This window comes from Palaemon carinicauda, chromosome 3 (genome assembly GCF_036898095.1).
Source record: "Palaemon carinicauda isolate YSFRI2023 chromosome 3, ASM3689809v2, whole genome shotgun sequence".
In the NCBI taxonomy this organism is placed as follows: Eukaryota; Metazoa; Arthropoda; class Malacostraca; order Decapoda; family Palaemonidae; genus Palaemon; species Palaemon carinicauda.
The window spans coordinates 197,461,275-197,482,435 of NC_090727.1; the positions used below are offsets into that span (position 1 = coordinate 197,461,275).

Genomic DNA, 21,161 nt, shown 5'->3' on the forward strand with positions numbered 1-21,161 from the left:
ACAACCTCGACGTTTACGCCTTCCCTCCCTTCGGGATGCTCAGACAGGTCCTCAACAGGGTGAGACGGGCGGACAACCTGTGGATGACTTTGGTAGCGCCCTGGTGGCCGGAGAGAGAGTGGTTTGCGGATCTAAAGGAATTGGCGCGCCTTCCACCTTGGCCTCTTCCGGACAGACCAGACCTTCTCCGGCAGCCTCACTTCCAAAGGTTCCACGAAAACCTTCGGTCCCTCCACCTTCACGCGTGGAGGTTGTCGAGCGTCTCCTGAGGAAGAAAGGATATTCATCGAGGACGGCATCTAGGCTGTCAGGGTACCTGAGACGTTCGTCAGTCACGGTATACCAGGCGAAGTGGGCTACCTTCACTAAGTGGTGCTCTTCGAAGAACATCAGGCTGTTAGAGGCCTCCATTCACGATATAGCAGACTTCCTGGTCTATCTCAGGGACGAGATGGGCACGTCCATCCCAGCCATCAAAGGAGTCTGGGCAGCCCTGGGCCAAGTCTTCCTCCTGAAGGGCATCGACCTAGGGGCCTCCAGACATATCTCCATGCTCATCAAGAGCTTCAAGCAGTCGTGCCCCCCCCCCCCCCCCCCCCAGGCCGCTAGAGTGCCCCAGTGGGATGTGGCTAGAGTACTGAAGATGCTTTCGGAACCTCCCTTCGAGTCCCTCAAGGACATCTTAGACAAGGAGCTCACCCTCAAGACGGTCTTTCTGTTAGCTCTGGCATCAGCAAAACGAGTAGGTGAGATTCATGTGTTGTCTTACGAGGTCTCACACTCGAAGTGCTGGCGAGAAGCTACCTTCAGATTCTTACCCTCCTTCTTAGCCAAGACTCAGAATCCAGCTGTTTGGGACCCCAAGTTTTGAAGGATTCTCAGTGCCAGCTATCCCTCGTTCGGACAACTCGAGGGACTTGCTTACGTGTCCAGTCAGGGCGGTACGAAAGTACCTCGAGAGGTCGGCCGAACTTCGCCCTGAAACCAAGAGTCTGTTCGTCTCCTCGGGACGGGTAAAGAAGCCAGTGTCCAAAAATACGATCTCCTTCTGGCTACGGCAGGTGATCATGAGAGCCTAGAGTAGTGCAGGGGTCCCTCTTCCGGGAAAGCCTAGACCCACGACATTAGAGGACTAAGTACTTCGTTGGCCTTAGAGAAGAACATGGCAGTGGGCCAAATCCTGAGGGCAGGTACATGGTCTAGTCAGTCAACCTTCACAGTTCACCACTTGAAGGATTGTTCGAGGAGGTCCCTGGACGGGTTCTCTCTTGGTCCCATCATTTCCGCGCTCCAAAAGATTTAAAGGTGTAGCCCCGGGGAAGCCACGAGCAGTAAGTCCAAGAGACACAGGTTCCTTCCTCTTTTCCCTATTACCTTCCCTGAAATTACCCTAAAATCCTCTAACTGCCATGGGATACACTGTCAGTAGAAGAATGCGTCTCCAAGGATTTTTGCTGAGGTGAGTTACTTGGACACTAAGATAGTTTTTTTTTGAGTAGTTTTCCCTATTTTCTCGTGTTTTCCTTTTGGGGTCAGCAGAACCTAGCCTCCTATCTAGGTTCCTTTTCTCTCCTCATCACGTTCTCTATGTCCGGAAGGACACTCCCACCTCCTAAAGTATAAGTCTCCTAAGAAAGTAGTTCGAGGTAAGTACTCCGTGTTGGAACAAATCACTTATTTTAAGTAATTTGTATTTTTCCTAACAGTACTTACCTCAAACTACTTTCGGGTTATGGCCCGCCCATCCTGCCCCGAGTGCCTTACAGGACTTCATAGAAACCTATCCGTCAAAACTTACTGGAGATCGAGACCTGAGCAAGCATGCTCTCTGACCCCGAGTTGCCTCGTGGCGCGTATCACTCCGCCAGAGGTTACCCCACATAGAAAACGGGAGTAGGGTAAACCACACAAAATTCTGGTCGGTTGGGAGGAGATCCCAGATACTCCTAAGAAAGTAGTTCGAGGTAAGTACTATTAGGAAAAATACAAATTACTTAAAATTTGTGGTATCTTACATAATTTTGATCAAGATCCTCCTTGTGGGTCTACAGGCCCCATGATTACAGATCTCTAAAACTGAATTCAATAATAATGATTCAATTGCAATGAAACTTGACACAGAGATATACCTACACGCCTCTATTTCCATTTTTATCAAGATTCACCTTGTGGGTCTACGGTCCCCATAATTACATACACCCTAAGAAATGTATTCAATAATAATGATTCGTTTTCAGTGAAACTCGACATGGAGATGTACTTACAGAATATTTAATGATTGAATCATGTCATTTTTATTGAGAATGCCAACAACACTATTTCCATTTGATCAAGATCCACTTGTGGGTCTACATCCCTATAATTACTGATTCCCTAAAACAGTATTCAATAATAGTGATACAATTGTAGTGGAACTTGACATAGAGATATACTTACAGAATATTTAATGATTGAATCTTATGTAATTTTCATCGAGACGGCTAACCCTGCTATTTCCATTTTGATTAAGATCCACTTTGGAAGTCTCTGGGCCCCATACTTACACACACACACACACACGGAAAATATTGTTTCCTCCCTTTACATGATTCTACCAGCGGCATTATCCCTCAGACAAATATACCGTATTTCCGTGTCATAAAACACTACAAGGTGTAAGAACGCACCCTTGAATTAGCAAAGCCTTTTTGGGGAAAAATTGAGGATTTTATCATTCCTAGCAGCAATTCCTTGTCTGAAACTCTAGTGAGATTTTTGTCTGACTGTATAATTTTGTATTTTAGGTATATTGGCAAATGCTTAAGTTAACATTAATTAGTTGAACACCAGTTATCCCAATTTATTTACATATTAATAGAAGAAACCTCTAAATCTGTCGTAGTTGCTACAACAACTACTCAATTAGTGTTCCAAGTGTTTACATTAAAGCAATGTTGCCAAATCTTGTTAATAAGATTTTGGTAAAGAAGTAAAATTCAGTAATATTTTCCAAATTTATCGAATAGCTTACACATTTTCTCACAAACTTAATTATTGATCAAAGAAGTCTAAAAATTCCTCTAGGTGGACTACTTTGCTACTATATGTGACTTTAGGTCTAGTTTTCTGCTAACTTGGTAACACTGCACTCAATTAACAGTGAAATTTTTTTTTCAAGGTCGTATTCAGCAACTTTCTTTGTATTATTTCGGAACTCAGGCAATGAAGTCATTATCAAAATATTCCTTTATTACAAAATATGAGAAAATAGATAAATACTGCATAAGCAACTAATATGTTATAGCGTCATCTGCTAGGAGACCACTACACTAGTTGTTTGCTTGTAGAAGGGGGTTAGCGAGTCATCAGCTGATTACCAAAACAAATAACTTACTATTGTACTATAATAAACAAAGTATGTGAAAATATTTTTTTTTCATTACATATGAATGATAATTTTAGGTTTATATTTTATGTCTGTTGAGTGAGTATTTGTAGGTTATTAGTTGGGTGTTTGAGGGTGATTTTTGGGATCATTTTTGACACGGAAAATACGGTAATCATTAGCTTGTTTGGTCATGATTTTATGGCAAGGAATCACTATTAGTAGCAAAGACTACTGGAATCTTTTCCAGGACGTTTTCTAAATTTGAGAACAATCCTCGGGTCTGACCTTAAAGGCCCATTGTCTGATGTTTAAAAGGGGGTTAAGGATTCTAGCATCTCCATTATCCTTTTTATGGATATGTTTATTTGTGTGTGTGCAGCTATTTTTAACAAGATTAGGCAGGAGAGCTAAGTGTGATATTTCACTATGTGAGACACGGCTCCATCCGTGACGAGGGCAAAGTGGTTTTCCCCCTAGCGGGTCGAACGGGGCTATTGCCTCTCCAGTGCCTGCCTCAGTGGCTGCTGGAGAGAGACCCTCTTCGGCTCCGTTCGCCCGTCGTATGTAGAAGTTGGCACACGTAATCTTTCCCTTGCCTTGCCCCCCGTAGGGGAGCTTCGACTCCTCAGTTAACCTTCAGGAGAGGGCGTTCAGGCCGCGGCTCTCGAAGGAGTTAGGAGGAGAGGCCCCCTACTCCTGCTGGCGCCTCAGGTGGGGGGATGCCTCACACGATCTTGGCAAGCATGGCGGGACCACGGAGCGGATCCGTGGACCGTAGCAGTACTAAAGGAGGGGTACAAGCTGCCCATCCTAGCGGACCCCCACCTCGGATCCCAGATCAACAGGCGGAGTGGTTGGCACCCAACAACTCCTTGAGAGTAGCAGTATTGCAGGAAGAAGGCTCGGCAATGCTGGCGAAAGGGGCAGTAGAACCAGTCGAGAAACCGAGTCCAGGGTTCTGGAGACCGGTCATAGACCTTTCAGCCCTCAACAATTCGTGTGCAACACCGACTTCAAGATGGACACTCCGAAGTCGGTCCTAGCGACCTTGAAGGAGGAGGACTTCATGAGGTCCATAGGCCTCAAAGACGTCTACTTCCAGGTCCCTGTTCATCCCTCCAACAGGAGGTTCCTAAGGGTATAATGGAGTACCAAAACGTGGCAGTTCAAAACCCTATGCTTCGGACTGTCGACAGTCCTCAGGGCTTCACGAAGGTCTTCGCAACAGTTTCAGGCGGGGCGCACGAACAGGATGTCCGCCAGATTCGGTACCTAGATGACTGGTTGTTGCTTTCAGTCTCAGAGGAAGTACTGAGGGAGCAAGGCGAGAAGCTCCTGCAGTTCTACAACGTCTTGAGTATCATCATCAACCTGGAGAAGTCCCGGCTGATTTCCTCCACCAGGATGACCTACCTAGGGTTAGTTCTAGACTCCCGGATGGCGAGGGCCTTCCCCTCCGCAGAGAAACTGGACACCCTGAAACAGATACTCTGGCCCTTCCTGTCGGGCTAGCCCAGGAGAGCCAAGGTCTGGCAAAGACTGATAGGACTCCCCGCACTAGATAGTCCTGGTGTCCCCGGAGACGAAGGAAGTCCTGGGGTGGTAGCAATCGGAACGAACACCCTCAAGGGAATGCCCTTGGCTGCCGACCCTCCGGAGATGCTCCTGTTCACGGACGTATCCAAGGAGAGCTGGGGTGCCCATCTTCTCGACAAAATGGCGAAAGGTAAATGGGAAGTCGAGGAGACGAACCTGCACATATACGTGCTGGAGATGAGGACCGTACAAAGAGCGTGCCTAGAAATCGTCCATCTACCCCAGGGAAGCTCCGTGGATCCGGGGTGCGACAACGCCACGGTGGTGGCCTATGTGAAAGAGCAAGGAGGACTGAAGTCGAAGTAACGGTGCAGTCTCACGATGGAGTTCCTAGAATGGGCTGAAGTGGAACAATTTAATTTTTCAGCCAGGTTCTCTCCGGGGAAGAGGAACTTCCTGGCCGACGGCCTCAACAGGAAGGGTCGAGTGGTAGGGCCTGAGTGGTCCCTACACCCAGAAGTGGTCAAAACCCTCTCCCTGAAGTGGGGCTCGCCGGTGATAGACCTCTTCGCCACGAGACTAAACGCACAACTCCCCGTGTTTTGTTTTCCTGTGCCAGATCCAGCAGCAGCGTTCGAGGACGCCTTCCAATGAGACGGACGGCCAACCTGTGGGTGACTTTGGTAGCGCCCTGGTGGCCAGAGAGAGAGTGGTTCGCGGATCTAAAGGAACTGGCGTGCCTTACACCTGGGCCACTTCCAGACAGACCAGACCTTCTCCGGCAGCCTCACTTCCAGAGGTTCCACGAAAACCCTTTGTCCCTCCTTCACGCATGGAGGTTATCGAGCGTCTCCTGAAAAAGGAAGGATTTCCGTCGAGGATGGCATCAAGGATGTCAGGGTATCTGAGGCGTTCATCAGTCGAGGTGTACTAGGCGTAGTGGGCTACCTTTTCTAAGGGGTGCTCCTCGAAGAACATCAGGCCGTTAGGGGCCTCCATTCACGAGATAGCAGACTTCCTGGTCTATCTCAGGGACGAAGTGGGCATGTCCATCCCAAGTCTTCCTCCTGAAGGACATAGACCTAGGTGCCTCCGGGTAGATCTCGACGCTCTTCAAGAGCTTCGAGGAGTCGTTTTTCCCCCAAGCTGTTAGAGTGCCCCAGGGGGATGTGGCTAGGGTACTTGAAGATGCTTTTGGAACCTCCCTTCGAGCCTCTAAAAGACATTCTAGACAAGGAGCTCACCCTCAAGGCTATCTTTCGTTTAGCTCTGGCATCAGCAAAGAGTAGGTGAGATTCTTGGCCTGTCGTACGAGATCTCACACTCGAGGGGCTGGCGAGAAACTACTTTCAGATTCTTACCCTCCTTCGTAGCCAAGACTCAGAATCCAGCTGTTTGGGACCCCAAAGTGGAATTGTTCTCAGTGCCAGCCATCCCTCGCTCGGACAAACCGAGGGACTTGCAGTATGGCAGTATTTAGAAAGTACAGCTAGACTTCAGCCCGAGATCAAGAGTCTGTTCATTTTCCTCGGGACTGTGAAGGAGCCAGTCTCCAAGAACACTTTCTTCTTCTGGATAAGGCAAGTGATCGTCAGGCCCTACAGTAGTGCAGGGGTCCCCTTTCCAGGAAAGCCCAGACCCCACAGCAGTAGGAGTCTAAATACTTCTTTGGCATTTGAGAAGAACATGGCAGTGGGCCAAATCCCGAGGGCAGGTACTTGGTCTAACCAGTCGACCTTTACGGCTCACTGCTTGAAGGACTACTCGAGAAAGTCCCTGGGCGGGTTCTCGCTCGGTCCCGTCATTTCCGCGCTCCAAACGGTTTAATGGTGTAGCCCCAGTGGTAACTGCGGGTAGCGAGTCCAAGAGACACAGGTTCCTTCCTGAGCCCCCTTGTTCTTCCTTCCCCTATTCCCTTACCGGAAATGACTCGGGTAGCCCCCTGAAACTGCCATGGGATACACTATCATTGGAAGGACATGTCTCCTAGGATTCTTGCAGAAGTGAGTTACTTAGACACTAAGATGGTTTTTTTTTTTTTTTTTTTTTCCTTTTTCTTTGCGTAGTTTTCCCTATTTTCTCGTGTTTTCTTTGAGGTCAGCAGAACCTAGTCTCCTACCTAGGTTCCTCTTCTATTCTCGTCACGGTCTCTAGGTCCTGAAGGACACTCCCACCTCCTAAGGTATAAGTCTCCTAAGAAAGTAGTTCGAGGTAAGTACTCGAACAAATCACAAATTTTAAGTAATTTGTATTTTTCCTAACAATTCTTACCTCGAACTACTTTCGGGTAATGGCCCGCCCATCCTACCCCGAGTGCCTTGCTAGACTTCATAGATACCTATGCTATCAAGAACTTACTGGAGATCGAGACCTGAGCAAGCATGCTCTCTGACCTTGGGATAGCCTCAGGGCGTGTTCCCCTCCACCTGAGGTTACCCCTCATAGAAAACGGGACTAGGGTAAACTACACAAAACTCTGGTCGGTTGGGAGGAGATCCCAGATACTCCTAAGAAAGTAGTTCGAGGTAAGTATTGTTAGGAAAAATACAAATTACTTAAAATTTGTGATTTTTTCATTACATATGAATGATAATTTTAGGTTTATATTTTATGTCTGTTGAGTGAGTATTTGTAGGTTATTAGTTAGGTGTTTGAGGGTGATTTTTGGGATCATTTATGACACGGAAAATACGGTAATCATTAGCTTGTTTGGTCATGATTTTATGGCAAGGAATCACTATTAGTAGCAAAGACTACTAGAATGTTTTCCAGGACATTTTCTAAATTTGAGAACAATCCTCGGGTCTGACCTTAAAGGCCCATTGTCTGATGTTTAAAAGGGGGTTAAGGATTCTAGCATCTCCATTATCCTTTTTATGGATATGTTTATTTTTGTGTGTGCAGCTATTTTTAACAAGATTAGGCAGGAGAGCTAAGTGTGATATTTCACAATGTGAGAACCTTCTACTTCTCCACCTTTTCAATAAGCTATAGATATCTTCATAAAATATGTTATAAATATCTTCATTACATGCATGTACCTGATATTTCCAATCTGTTTTTTAACTTTTTGAGTAATGTTATGCTTGAATGGATACAGTCAAGTTTTGATTTTTTTTTATCTCCCTTCAATTTATCCTTTATTCATATAAAAACATGTTGTGTTCTTTGTTGCTCACACATGTAAGAAATTAATAGTATCTTTTTAATGCAACTACTAGAAGTAAATATTTGAATTACCCCAAACATTGTTGAGTGACAGATGCTTTCCTGGACCTATCAGATACTCGAAAACAACTAAGGTCTTTCAATGTCTCAGAGGTTTATGGTAAAACAAAACATTACACATATAAGCTCAGTGGGAATTATGCATGTGTAAGCAGACCCTCTTAATTTCTGGAAGCCAAAAATTACTTATCTGGAACACCCAAAAATGGGTTTCCTTGGAAAATATAACTGCATTGCAATTTTTTTTCTTTGTTGTAGTGCTTTTGTAATAGATTTATTGAAAACAGTATAGTCTTTCGATATATTTTAGTGTTTGCTAGTCGTTGGAGATACTGAAAAGAAAACCACTATTTTCTTGAGGTATAGCACTATATTTCTATTTTCTTTTTACATGGTCAATATTTCAGTCAAACTTCTTTTTTCATTTCCAGAATACTAGGTATGCCTGTCGAACTTCAAAATAGATTGTTCCAGTATTTTACTGATACATTAGCAGCTATAATAAGTCAAGCAAAGAGAACCGGGAAATATGATATGGGAATTTTAGGTAAGTCTATCCCTCTTTTATAGGCTTAAGATAACCCACACTATTTTGTTTATAATGTCAAGTTTGTGGTTATCTTTGTATATATGTTAGCTGGTGCTCCTGTTGGGGGGAGGATACTGCTTTACATTTAATAAGTCTCTCTCTCTCTCTTTCTCTCAAGTTCAAGAATAAGTTAGACAAGATCATAAGAACTCTAAATGCTGAAACTAAATTGCTCTACCAAAGAGCCAATGGAGTCTCTGTGGATGGACTGAAAAGTCTTTGAGATACCTAAAATCCTTTATCTCTCTTATCTCAAGAGAGAAAGAGAGAGAGAGCCTGTGCACATCAATAAGGTATTCTCCCACCCCCTTCAGTCATAAACCACTCATTTTTTAAGCTTTATATTACTCTTTTCACCTGTCAAATCAGTCCAAATAAAGTCAATTGTTTTAATTTCCAGATTTAGGCATTGGTGGAGAAGGCTGTAAGAAGACAAAAACTAAAACTTGGGTGGGAAAACATGCCACCGGAACAGCCAAAACAGAAATTCATACAGTTCTTGTTGAAAGAGGTCTCTCTTGGGCAGAGATTCAGGAAAAGTGGGCTGAACTCACTGGAGATCTAGAGGGATTCTATATTTCACATCAGGTAATGCATTCTTTGATCCTTGTTTCCTCACCATAACTAATGGATATTTTGTTTATTGATAAATTCTGGCCGTGCGGTTTGTTGGTAAATTAAAACTACATATGGATTTTATCAGAATTTTATTTTATGATTATTGAATTTTTGTACATATTTGAATGTAGCCCCCTTTTAGATCATATTCTAATTCTCATTGTAGTAGTAAACAAAATAGTAACCAAATTTCTTCTCCAGGTTCGAAACAATAAAAAAACTGCAGTTCTTGCTGCCTTGGAACCATCACCCGCTAATAAGAAGAAAGAGAAAAATAATAGAATGTTCATTCTTTACCGGCCAAATACAGGAATGCAGATGAAGCAAGAGTGTTATTCAGATCTAAAGAAAAAGTACAAGAAAGTAACACCCGATGAGGCTCAAGAACATTGGGAAGAACAGTATAAAGCTTCTAGTCACACCTGTTCTCATGCTTACTGGTATGTTCAGGCCTTGGTCATGTTTAAATATTATTTAATCAAGATAGACTAAAGTAGCTGTGGTGTTTAGTTATTATTATTATTGCTAGCCAAGCTACAACCGTAGTTGTAAAAGCAGGATGCTACAAACCCAAGGACTCCAACAGGGAAAGTAGACCTGTGTTGAAAGGTTATAAACAGTAAACAAGAAATACAGCTGTACCTTGGTTTTTAAGTTTCATTCGTTCGGGGAGCAAGCTTGTATATTAAAACAAGGGCAGTTCACTTGTTGAGCTATAACTAGTCCACTGCAGAACAAAGGCCTCAGATCTTTCCTTCCACTCCCGTCTGTTTTTAATGGGTCAATGCCAATCTGTGCCTGCAAATTTTCTTAGCTCGACAATCCATCGTCTTCTCTTCCTACCCCCGGTTCTTTTGCATTCTCTAGGGACCCATTCTGTTGTTCTTAATGTCTGTCAATTATGTCATTCTGATTACATGTCCATTTCATTTTCTTATATATGTTGTTGCGAGGTTCTGCTGTACTTGAAATCCAAATTTCACGTATGCTCATATTCCGATTTGCTCGTAAACTAAGGTACTACTGTAATAGAAATAAAAAATATTCAAGATGTTATTCCACCATATCTCACTTCCAAAGTGTACAGAAAATCTCTGAGTATTATTGGCAGTTACAAGCAATTCTTAAATTATGAAGTCCTAGACCAGCGTAGTTGCTCTCTGTAGTGGTAATTGGCACAAGTTTTTTTTATTGTAGAGAGGACACGGTACTACCGTAAAACTCCGTAGATTATAGAATGGAGAGACCATCTGTTCTTATACAAACCTTTAGTCCTTTTATATAGGCAAATGTCTCAACCGTAGCTGGAACTGCAATTTAAATCATTAACAAGGTAGTTAACTACAAGGGGTGAACACAAGTGTTCCTGGCTATTGGCCTGAGTGAGTATGGGCGAGGTTATGCAGACTGGGAGCATGGTAAACATTTGGGTGGTCCCAGCTACCTTGGTGGCCAGGTCAGCCATGTGTTGGAAGAATTTGGGTATCCTCCATCTTTTCTACTTGGATGAGGATTGCTGTCCTTTTATGTTTTTAACTAAGATTGTGTTGCTGGTTCTTGTCTTGGGTCAGAATGCTTGTATTCTGTCAGAGGTTTTAGATTTCCAAAGCATCCTGCCGCACCCTTGAGAATCCTTAGTCAAAGTGTTCCTTTGTGGATGTCCTTGCATTTATTTGCGAGTGCAATGACTTTGTCATGGTAAGACTAAGGTCATTGATCGGTATTTCGGTGCCCCTCACATACTAAGCCCCTTTCTTGCGCTGTCTTGGTCAGATCTGACTACTTTTGCCCTGAATTGAGTTTAGATTTGTGAATCCGAGAAATCTCACTTTCAGTAGGTGAAACAAAATTTGGCCTCCAGTACTCTTGAGGCAGATAATGTTCTATATGCCGGTCTATTTTATCCCCTCTCTATATCAGGGCGTCCAATCAGTGTGCACTCTATAGGTGGCAACTCACTGTAGAGAGAATCAAGACAGAATGTGTGGGACCACGTAGGTCTTCCAGCCACCTCGTCTCCCTCGACGGGTCCATGGGTGCCCATGCCGTCTCAAGGGTGGCCTCACTAGACCACATAGGCCTTTCAACTGCCTCTTCTGCCTCAACAGTCCATGTGGTTGCCCAGGCCGTCTCACAGGCAGCCTTGCTGGACCACGTGGGTAGAGTACCCCCTCCTCCACCTTCGTCGTGAACTTCAGCAGTGTGTGACGAGCAAAGAGAATGGTTGTGACTCAAAGACAGGTTAAAAGCAACTGAGTTATTTTATTGTAGAACACACTCCTTTATATACAAAATCTCAAGCAACAAGAATTTTCATGTTCAAAAGTCGACAGTGTTACCGATGAGAAAACAGACATGTTATTTCAGGTTCTTTTTAGTGCGAGGGGAGAGCGAAGATACAAGCACAAAATGAAGTATGTACGATCGTGTGACACACGGTTGGTGCATGGCTTCCCCTCTAAAAATGACATACTGAACATGTTAAATAGGTGACCAGAAGCTGGAGAGGTAGTAGTAAAAACTGCGCCGATTAGCGGCAGTGAGTGGCTGTAGAAGTCGTTGATTGGGGTGCGAGCGAGTGGTGGATGGGTGGCTTTGTTGCCGCTCCGGCTCGTCACGGGGTAGGGGAGTTTGTCCTACGGGATTCATAGGCCTACGGTGTTCATAGGCGTGTATGTCCTACAGCATTCATAGGCGTGTGTGTCCTACGGCATTCACGTCAGCTTTGGTTGAAGTTGAATAGGTGTCCTCCTCGTCACGGGTGGAGGCGTTGATGGAGGATTTGAAGGTCATGAAGTGGCTGTCCATAAGGGCACGAACTAGGTTCACCTCACGTTTAGAGCCGTGTGCAGCAGGTTGCAGGCGAGTGATACTGGTCATTTTCCCGAGGGTGAGCGAAGCCCTTTGGTCCCCCAACGGTTGTTGAGAGAGCTGGAAAAGCTTTGCTATACGGGCGGCTGGCGACGGCGAGTACTACTGCAGAAGGTATGCGTTGACGGCGTCATAGTAACGGTGAGAGGTAGGCGGGGGGTCACCAATGTGACGGCGCCGAGAGAATGGTTGCGACTCAAAGACAGGTTGAAAGCAACTGAGTTGGTTTATTGTAGAACACTCTCCTTTATATACAAAATCTCAAGCAACAAGAATTTTCATGCTCAAAAGTCGACACTGTTACCGATGAGAAAACAGACATGTTATTTCAGGTTCTTTTTAGTGCGAGGGGAGAGCGAAGATACAAGCACAAAATGAAGTATGTACGATCGTGTGACACACGGTTGGTGCATGGCTTCCCCTCTAAAAATGACATACTGAACATGTTAAATAGGTGACCAGAAGCTGGAGAGGTAGTAGTAAAAACTGCGCCGATTAGCGGCAGTGAGTGGCTGTAGAAGTCGTTGATTGGGGTGCGAGCGAGTGGTGGATGGGTGGCTTTGTTGCCGCTCCGGCTCGTCACGGGGTAGGGGAGTTTGTCCTACGGGATTCATAGGCCTACGGTGTTCATAGGCGTGTATGTCCTACAGCATTCATAGGCGTGTGTGTCCTACGGCATTCACGTCAGCTTTGGTTGAAGTTGAATAGGTGTCCTCCTCGTCACGGGTGGAGGCGTTGATGGAGGATTTGAAGGTCATGAAGTGGCTGTCCATAAGGGCACGAACTAGGTTCACCTCACGTTTAGAGCCGTGTGCAGCAGGTTGCAGGCGAGTGATACTGGTCATTTTCCCGAGGGTGAGCGAAGCCCTTTGGTCCCCCAACGGTTGTTGAGAGAGCTGGAAAAGCTTTGCTATACGGGCGGCTGGCGACGGCGAGTACTACTGCAGAAGGTATGCGTTGACGGCGTCATAGTAACGGTGAGAGGTAGGCGGGGGGTCACCAATGTGACGGCGCCGAGAGAATGGTTGCGACTCAAAGACAGGTTGAAAGCAACTGAGTTGGTTTATTGTAGAACACTCTCCTTTATATACAAAATCTCAAGCAACAAGAATTTTCATGCTCAAAAGTCGACACTGTTACCGATGAGAAAACAGACATGTTATTTCAGGTTCTTTTTAGTGCGAGGGGAGAGCGAAGATACAAGCACAAAATGAAGTATGTACGATCGTGTGACACACGGTTGGTGCATGGCTTCCCCTCTAAAAATGACATACTGAACATGTTAAATAGGTGACCAGAAGCTGGAGAGGTAGTAGTAAAAACTGCGCCGATTAGCGGCAGTGAGTGGCTGTAGAAGTCGTTGATTGGGGTGCGAGCGAGTGGTGGATGGGTGGCTTTGTTGCCGCTCCGGCTCGTCACGGGGTAGGGGAGTTTGTCCTACGGGATTCATAGGCCTACGGTGTTCATAGGCGTGTATGTCCTACAGCATTCATAGGCGTGTGTGTCCTACGGCATTCACGTCAGCTTTGGTTGAAGTTGAATAGGTGTCCTCCTCGTCACGGGTGGAGGCGTTGATGGAGGATTTGAAGGTCATGAAGTGGCTGTCCATAAGGGCACGAACTAGGTTCACCTCACGTTTAGAGCCGTGTGCAGCAGGTTGCAGGCGAGTGATACTGGTCATTTTCCCGAGGGTGAGCGAAGCCCTTTGGTCCCCCAACGGTTGTTGAGAGAGCTGGAAAAGCTTTGCTATACGGGCGGCTGGCGACGGCGAGTACTACTGCAGAAGGTATGCGTTGACGGCGTCATAGTAACGGTGAGAGGTAGGCGGGGGGTCACCAATGTGACGGCGCCGAGAGAATGGTTGCGACTCAAAGACAGGTTGAAAGCAACTGAGTTGGTTTATTGTAGAACACTCTCCTTTATATACAAAATCTCAAGCAACAAGAATTTTCATGCTCAAAAGTCGACACTGTTACCGATGAGAAAACAGACATGTTATTTCAGGTTCTTTTTAGTGCGAGGGGAGAGCGAAGATACAAGCACAAAATGAAGTATGTACGATCGTGTGACACACGGTTGGTGCATGGCTTCCCCTCTAAAAATGACATACTGAACATGTTAAATAGGTGACCAGAAGCTGGAGAGGTAGTAGTAAAAACTGCGCCGATTAGCGGCAGTGAGTGGCTGTAGAAGTCGTTGATTGGGGTGCGAGCGAGTGGTGGATGGGTGGCTTTGTTGCCGCTCCGGCTCGTCACGGGGTAGGGGAGTTTGTCCTACGGGATTCATAGGCCTACGGTGTTCATAGGCGTGTATGTCCTACAGCATTCATAGGCGTGTGTGTCCTACGGCATTCACGTCAGCTTTGGTTGAAGTTGAATAGGTGTCCTCCTCGTCACGGGTGGAGGCGTTGATGGAGGATTTGAAGGTCATGAAGTGGCTGTCCATAAGGGCACGAACTAGGTTCACCTCACGTTTAGAGCCGTGTGCAGCAGGTTGCAGGCGAGTGATACTGGTCATTTTCCCGAGGGTGAGCGAAGCCCTTTGATCCCCCAACGGTTGTTGAGAGAGCTGGAAAAGCTTTGCTATACGGGCGGCTGGCGACGGCGAGTACTACTGCAGAAGGTATGCGTTGACAGCGTCATAGTAACGGTGAGAGGTAGGCGGGGGGTCACCAATGTGACGGCGCCGAGAGAATGGTTGCGACTCAAAGACAGGTTGAAAGCAACTGAGTTGGTTTATTGTAGAACACTCTCCTTTATATACAAAATCTCAAGCAACAAGAATTTTCATGCTCAAAAGTCGACACTGTTACCGATGAGAAAACAGACATGTTATTTCATGTTCTTTTTAGTGCGAGGGGAGAGCGAAGATACAAGCACAAAATTAAGTATGTACGATCGTGTGACACACGGTTGGTACAAGTGTTTCTCGAGTTCCCTGGAGGGGCAGCCCCGTCACCGCCTTCAGGTCTCGTCACAGGGACCCTTAGCCATTCTGGTCTGTGCTTGGTCAGTCAGTGTCATCATCAAGAGTAGCGAACCCTGTCACCGAAGTAGTTCCAGCCCAGCGGTCAGAAGACCTCTCTTTTCCTTGTAGGGCCATGGCCAGAAAAGGCCTAGGTCCAGGTCACCTTCTGTAGAGATAGTCTCACCATTCAAGAGCCATCAGGCCTGGAGTAGATGCAGGGATAGGAGTCGCCATAGATCCTCCTCAAGGCATGCCTGCAGGAGCAGGCTGACTTTGGGTAGAAACAAGCGCCTATATAACAGGACTGCCAGTGAGCAGTGTGGTCCCAATGTGTCCATGGTATCCACAGGACCTCTCCCGCTCATAACCGTTGGGTCCAGGTCGCCTTGGAGAGGCTCACCTCTACCACTCCTCGCTTCTGAGTAGACCTACCCTTGGTGCTGAGGTACGATCCTCGCATCTACACTTGGTTCAGGGGCTCCAGCAGTGATCGTTGTTCTCCATCGGCACGGCCCTCCCATCGTTGCCTTTCCCCCTCACCAAGATTGGACAGGGGCAGCAGTCTTGCCTCGCCTCTTTGACCTTCAGGTTCTCCGTCCAGTTGCTCATTGGACTGGGTGACATTGTCGCTGGACCAAGGCACCTTGGAGGAGTCCTCCTTCAGCCGTGACATAGCCCTGATGAGGAGTCAGGTTGGTCTCCCCATTCCTACCTCTCTGCCCATTGTGCAAGGTGGCTTGGAGGTTATGTACCTGAGGACCCCACAGGAAGGCAAACTACCCCTCTCTCTTCCCTGGTCGAGACTGGTCTCCAGGGCTGTCGCAAGCCTGTATGAAGTGGTTGCAGGCTGTAAGAACTTCCTCAAGCTTCCTCCACCACTGAAAGTTCGCACATCCGGTTCTACGCTTCAGAGGGTGTCTTGTCAGGGCACCTACCAGTGGAAGATAACCTGGTGAAGTTGCCCCCCACCGTTGCAAAGGACAAGCTGGTCAGGAGGCTCTCGATGGAGGTCGTGGCGCAGTTGAGCTTGCACGGAGCCTCCTGGTTAGACATCTGGACAGGGACCAGCTGCGGAAGTTGTTGCAGTCAGGGGCCAAGGCAGTCTGCTTCCTATCTTTTCAGGACCTCTCCAGTGTTGAGAGAGTCCCTCTTCCCAGAGGACCTAGTTGCAGACACTTGAGAAGTGGCGTAGGGCCAACCAAGATGCACTTCTTCACAGGGACACCACCAGGGAAGCCGGCCAGTCCCCGCCCCAGAGACTCGTGCCCTAGGCCACTGTTTTGGTTCCAGCCTGCTCAGCCTCGGGCAGAACCTTCGACGAGTGAGTGGACGTCGGCAACACGCTCCTTCGGGGCCCCATCTGCTGTCTCCTCGTCCCGCACCAAACCCTCTATTAGCTGCTGACCCTGCCACAGCCGTTTCTCCAGGAGATATGTTCCACGGGTTGGGATTGCCTCTTGCAACAGTGGTGGAACTGGGCAAAACATGGGGCCAACCCTTGGTTGATACAAGTCCTGAGGGAAGGCCACCATATCCCCTTCTTGGACGACTTTCCCCCTCTCTCCAGCTGAAGGACCGGCTACGGAGGAGAGCACTGGAAGAGATGGTTTAGAAAGGGGGCCCTGCAGAAAGTGGACGGGGAGTCGCTAAGCTTCTTCAGTCGCCTCTTCATAGTGAAGAAGCCCACGAATGGTTTAGGCCAGTGATAGACCTCTCTGCCCTCAATGCATTCATCAAATAGATATCCTATCTGGCAGCAATCAGAGAAAGGGATTACATGCTGTCCTTGGACGTGAAGGTTGCATATTTCCAGATCCTGGTACATCCAGTTCCAGACCTTTTGCTTCAGGTTGTCTATGGCACTGCAGGTCTTCACTTGAATCTTCGCCCTATTCTCCCTGTGGGCTCACAAGAGGGGTATGAGACTCCTGCAGTACTTGGACAACTGGCTACTTCTTTCCTTCTCAAGGAAAGTCTTGATGAAACAACGTGACGAGCTCCTGTCATTCTGTGATGAACTGGGGGTTGTCTTCAATTGGGAGATCTCAGTTGTTCCCTTCAATTAGAATGGTGTGCCTGGGGATGAAAATATGCACAGTGGAAGCTAGGGCCTTCCCCGCTAAGGAACGTTTCAACCGCTTAGACAAGGTCCCTGTACCATTCCTGAAGGGTGATGGTAAACCCCTAGTGGATTGACAGACTAGTGGAGCACCTAGTGTCTGGAGAAGCTGGTACCGCATGGCAGGCCCAAGATCCGCCTGATCCAGTGGGACCTGAAGTCCACGGAGAGAGACTAGCTGTCACCCTCAACCAACAAGATTCCCTGTCCCAGTCAACCAGGGAGGCGCTCTCACTGCGGGACGCTCCTCCAGAGCTGCTCGAGTTTACGATTACTTTCAATGAGGGATGGGTAGCATACCTCCTCCAGAAGGCTTGGTCGGGAACCTGGACCCCCGAGGATAAGGTTCTCCACATTGAGCTGGAACTTCGGGCAATCAAGAGAGCACTCAGTCATTGGAAAGTCTAATACAAGGGAGGACGATAGCCCTCGTGCGACAACGCTATGGTGGTAGCATTTATCAGGAAGCAGGGGGCCTCAATTCCTGGGCACTGTGCAGTCTGACCTCGGGGATTCTGGGATGGGCCGCTGACAGAGGGTCGACAGTGACGAGGTTCATCCAAGGTAAAAGGAACGTGGTAGCGTACGGTCTAAGCAGGAGTGGACAGGTCCCAGGCAGAGAGAGGCAGCCCTACTTATAAATGTTCCACGACAGGCTGGAAAACCTCTCCCTTCACGGGTGAAGGTTATTCACTCTCCTGGAGGGCTTCTCCCAAAGGGCAGCTTCGCAGATGACGGGCTATCTGAGGACGCCTTTGACACCCATCTACCAAGCCAAATGGGCCTTGTTTGGGAAGTGGTGCCAAAAGAAAGACATTAGGTCCCTCAAGCATCCATCCTGCAGATAGCTGACTCTGCTGCACCGCATGTTGGATGTGGACCTCTCGATCCTTGCGGTGAAGGAATATCAAGAATCTTTGATTGAATTTAGGAACTTTAAGCAAGTCATTCCCCACAGCCCCTGAAGACTCAAGAATGGCACCTATCCAGGGTGTTGGAGTTCTTAAAGGGACTCCCTTTTGAGCCACTCAAGGATGTCCTGGATAGGGACCCAACGTTGAAGATTGTGTTCCCTCTGGCCCTTGCCTCTGCCAAAATGGTGAGCGAGATCCACAGCCTATCCTACGAGGTTTCTCACACAAGGGGCTGGAAGGAGGTGACATAAAAATTTGTCCTCTACTTTGTAGGCTGGAAGGAGGTGACATAAAAATTTGTCCTCTACTTTGTAGCTAAAACCCAGAACCCTGTAGTAGTTTATCGCCAGTTCCAAGAGTTTTCGGTCCCCTGCATTCCCAAGTCGGACTTTGAGGAAGACCTGCTTCTGTGCCCTGTTCGAGTCCTGAGGAATTACCTAGCCAGGTCAACTAGGCTGAGGCCAACCATCAAGATCCTGTTTATCTTCTGGGAAGGCGAAGAAACCAGTATCAAGAAATAGTGTCGTTCTGGTTAAGAGAATCATGAGGGCCTATGGTGCGGAAGGAGTCAACCCTCCCAAATCTACGATGCCTCATAAAATTAGGGGCATTGGGAATCTCTCTAGCCTTTTCCAAGAATATGGCAGTCGGTCAGGTACTGAAAGCAGGGGTCTGGAAACGCCAGTCCACATTCATGGCACACTATCTTCGGGACTGCATACTCAGGTCACACGGTGCCTTCAAAATCGGCTCCATCAAGGCTGCATAACAACGTATTTAACCTTGACTGGAATGCTTGTGCTCCATGCTAAATGGTAGAGGGGTAGCATGTCCTATCCCTTCTCCCCTTTAGCTTCTTTAAGCCCTTCTGCGGAGTACCTGACAAAGCATCAGACGGGAATGGAGAGTGTTACGATCCTTCTGCATCCCTGTTGGGGAGATGCTCTTGTTGATGGGTAATATCTTATTGTCTCTATTAGCCTCCTTAGTCCTCTCTCCCCCTTGCCACTTTCTTCCTGTTCCCACCTCCTAAGTATGTCTCCTAAAAGGAAGTTCCGAGTAGGTATACTACATAAGAATAAATAGCAAATTTTAATTTTGTATTTTTCCCATCCATCCCCTCATGGTTCATAGGTGGAAGTTCTGAGATTATCTTCTGATTTGTACCGTTGATTATGCCCACGCTTGGCCTTGGCCGGCTGAGTACTCTCATACTCCTGGTAGGGTTTGTGGTTACCATCAGATATACAGTAAGGGGGAAGAACTGTGGAGGCCTAACAGAAAAATCTGGTTGGTACAGTGCTGGTGCCCCAGATCTCTTATAAGGAAGTTCCTCGTTAGTATAACTCGGACAAATTCAAATTACTTAAAATTTGCTATATTTTTGTTTTTGGGAAATTGTCTAACTATTCAATCATGTTAATACTCATGGTATGTACAGTACTCATGTTTTTCCAGTATTTTTCTTATAGTAGTATTAGAAAAATAATGGTTGGTTTTTTTTTTTTTTCATCTCATATGCCACTCAAAAAAGTAAATTGGTAACATTGTCCATGGAGTAATATTGCATATTTTCTTGTTATCTCTCATTCTTCTTGGGATGTAATGTGTTAATAACAGTCATTTAGCAACTTGGGTGAGAGAATTTTTGCTTAGTCTAGCTGAAGCATACATTTTTATTTTAACTTGATGAATTATAATACTTGCTTTAAGTATTCTGTATAATTCCTTTTCAGGCAAGGTAATTGTCGACGAGTTAACAGTGGACTAGAGTGTGAAATTGGGTTGCGTCGCCGTACTTACCACGTGTTATGTGGCTTGGTGCTGAATGTATGGGCGAAAGTAGAGGATGTCCTTTCTTCATCACCTCACTCCTCCTCCACAAAGATGCAGGTGGTTCGACTCAAAACCAGTGACGGCATAAAACTTGTAGGTAAGTTGACAGGTCAGATGTTTTAATGCTTTTTCATGTGTCTATAAATATTTGTTATAGAATTTGGTGTATGTGACTTGAAAAAAGTTTTATATACTCAAGAAAATATAGTATTATAATCTTTGGCTGAGAAAGTTTAATATACTTAAGAATATATAGTATTACAGTCTTTGGCTGATAAAATTCTCAACTAGTGTTATTAATGTTTGTATTCATTTACTTAGGAACCCTCATTCCTAATAACCTTGTTGGAAGATTGTCAGCCGTCATGGAAGAAGAGTGCACAGAGTCCTATGAGGAAACCTTCACAGATGAAGACAGCAAAGATGGTACTGGTGATGATAACAAAGAGTAGGGAGAACACATTTTGTCTTAAGTAATGTTGCACAGATAATGTGCGGCAATGCAGGACTATTAATCAGGAAGTGTGACTTTTTATTATATCCATTTTCTAAATGATTTTGAAATTATACTAAGAATCATGAGAAAGTGTCGTCAGTTTCTATGAAATATCTAGTTATTACTGAAGAAAGAAAATAATTGACTAGTTGAAATTTGAAAATATTTCTGACTGCGAAACATGGGGAATTAAAATTTTAGTTGATTTGTGTTTTTTATTCAATTGGATTATTGTATCTGTAAGTTTGAGTAGAAAAGGTTGTAATTTAAGGGATTTTAATTTTTTATTGGTTTCATAATACTGCATAACCTACACCATTATGTCTGGGCTGAATGAAACGGCATTGAAAAAATATTCCCTAAGGAAGAGGTGTTCAAATTATACTGTCTCATTCTGAGAGAAATGGTGATTATTGCAGACTTTTTCATTGGTAACACACTTATAAGGGTCTACTGGAGCTTTTAATTTTCTGATACAGTATATAGGTCGTTGACAAAAAGGCAGATAATATCTTTTTGTACTATGATTAGTTGTCCTATTGTAAAATTCTGACTATGAGTTTTATTGACGTTATTTAATACTAGAAAATTACCTGAAAATTTGATTATGTATAAGGTTC

The 21,161-nt window shown here is 45.9% G+C and overlaps 1 protein-coding gene across 1 annotated transcript in view; it reads left to right on the plus strand.

The window, feature by feature from the left end:
* The window catches only part of LOC137638832 (protein strawberry notch-like), a 44,858-nt gene extending 23,994 nt beyond the window's left edge, over positions 1-20,864 (plus strand). Inside the window, exons 6-10 of the mRNA XM_068371225.1 lie at positions 8,563-8,678; positions 9,121-9,308; positions 9,540-9,778; positions 19,946-20,142; positions 20,367-20,864. Of these exons, the coding sequence (XP_068227326.1) occupies positions 8,563-8,678; positions 9,121-9,308; positions 9,540-9,778; positions 19,946-20,142; positions 20,367-20,497 (871 nt within the window). The 3' untranslated portion in view covers positions 20,498-20,864. The remainder of the gene's footprint in view (positions 1-8,562; positions 8,679-9,120; positions 9,309-9,539; positions 9,779-19,945; positions 20,143-20,366) is intronic.
* Positions 20,865-21,161: the final 297 nt, after the last annotated feature.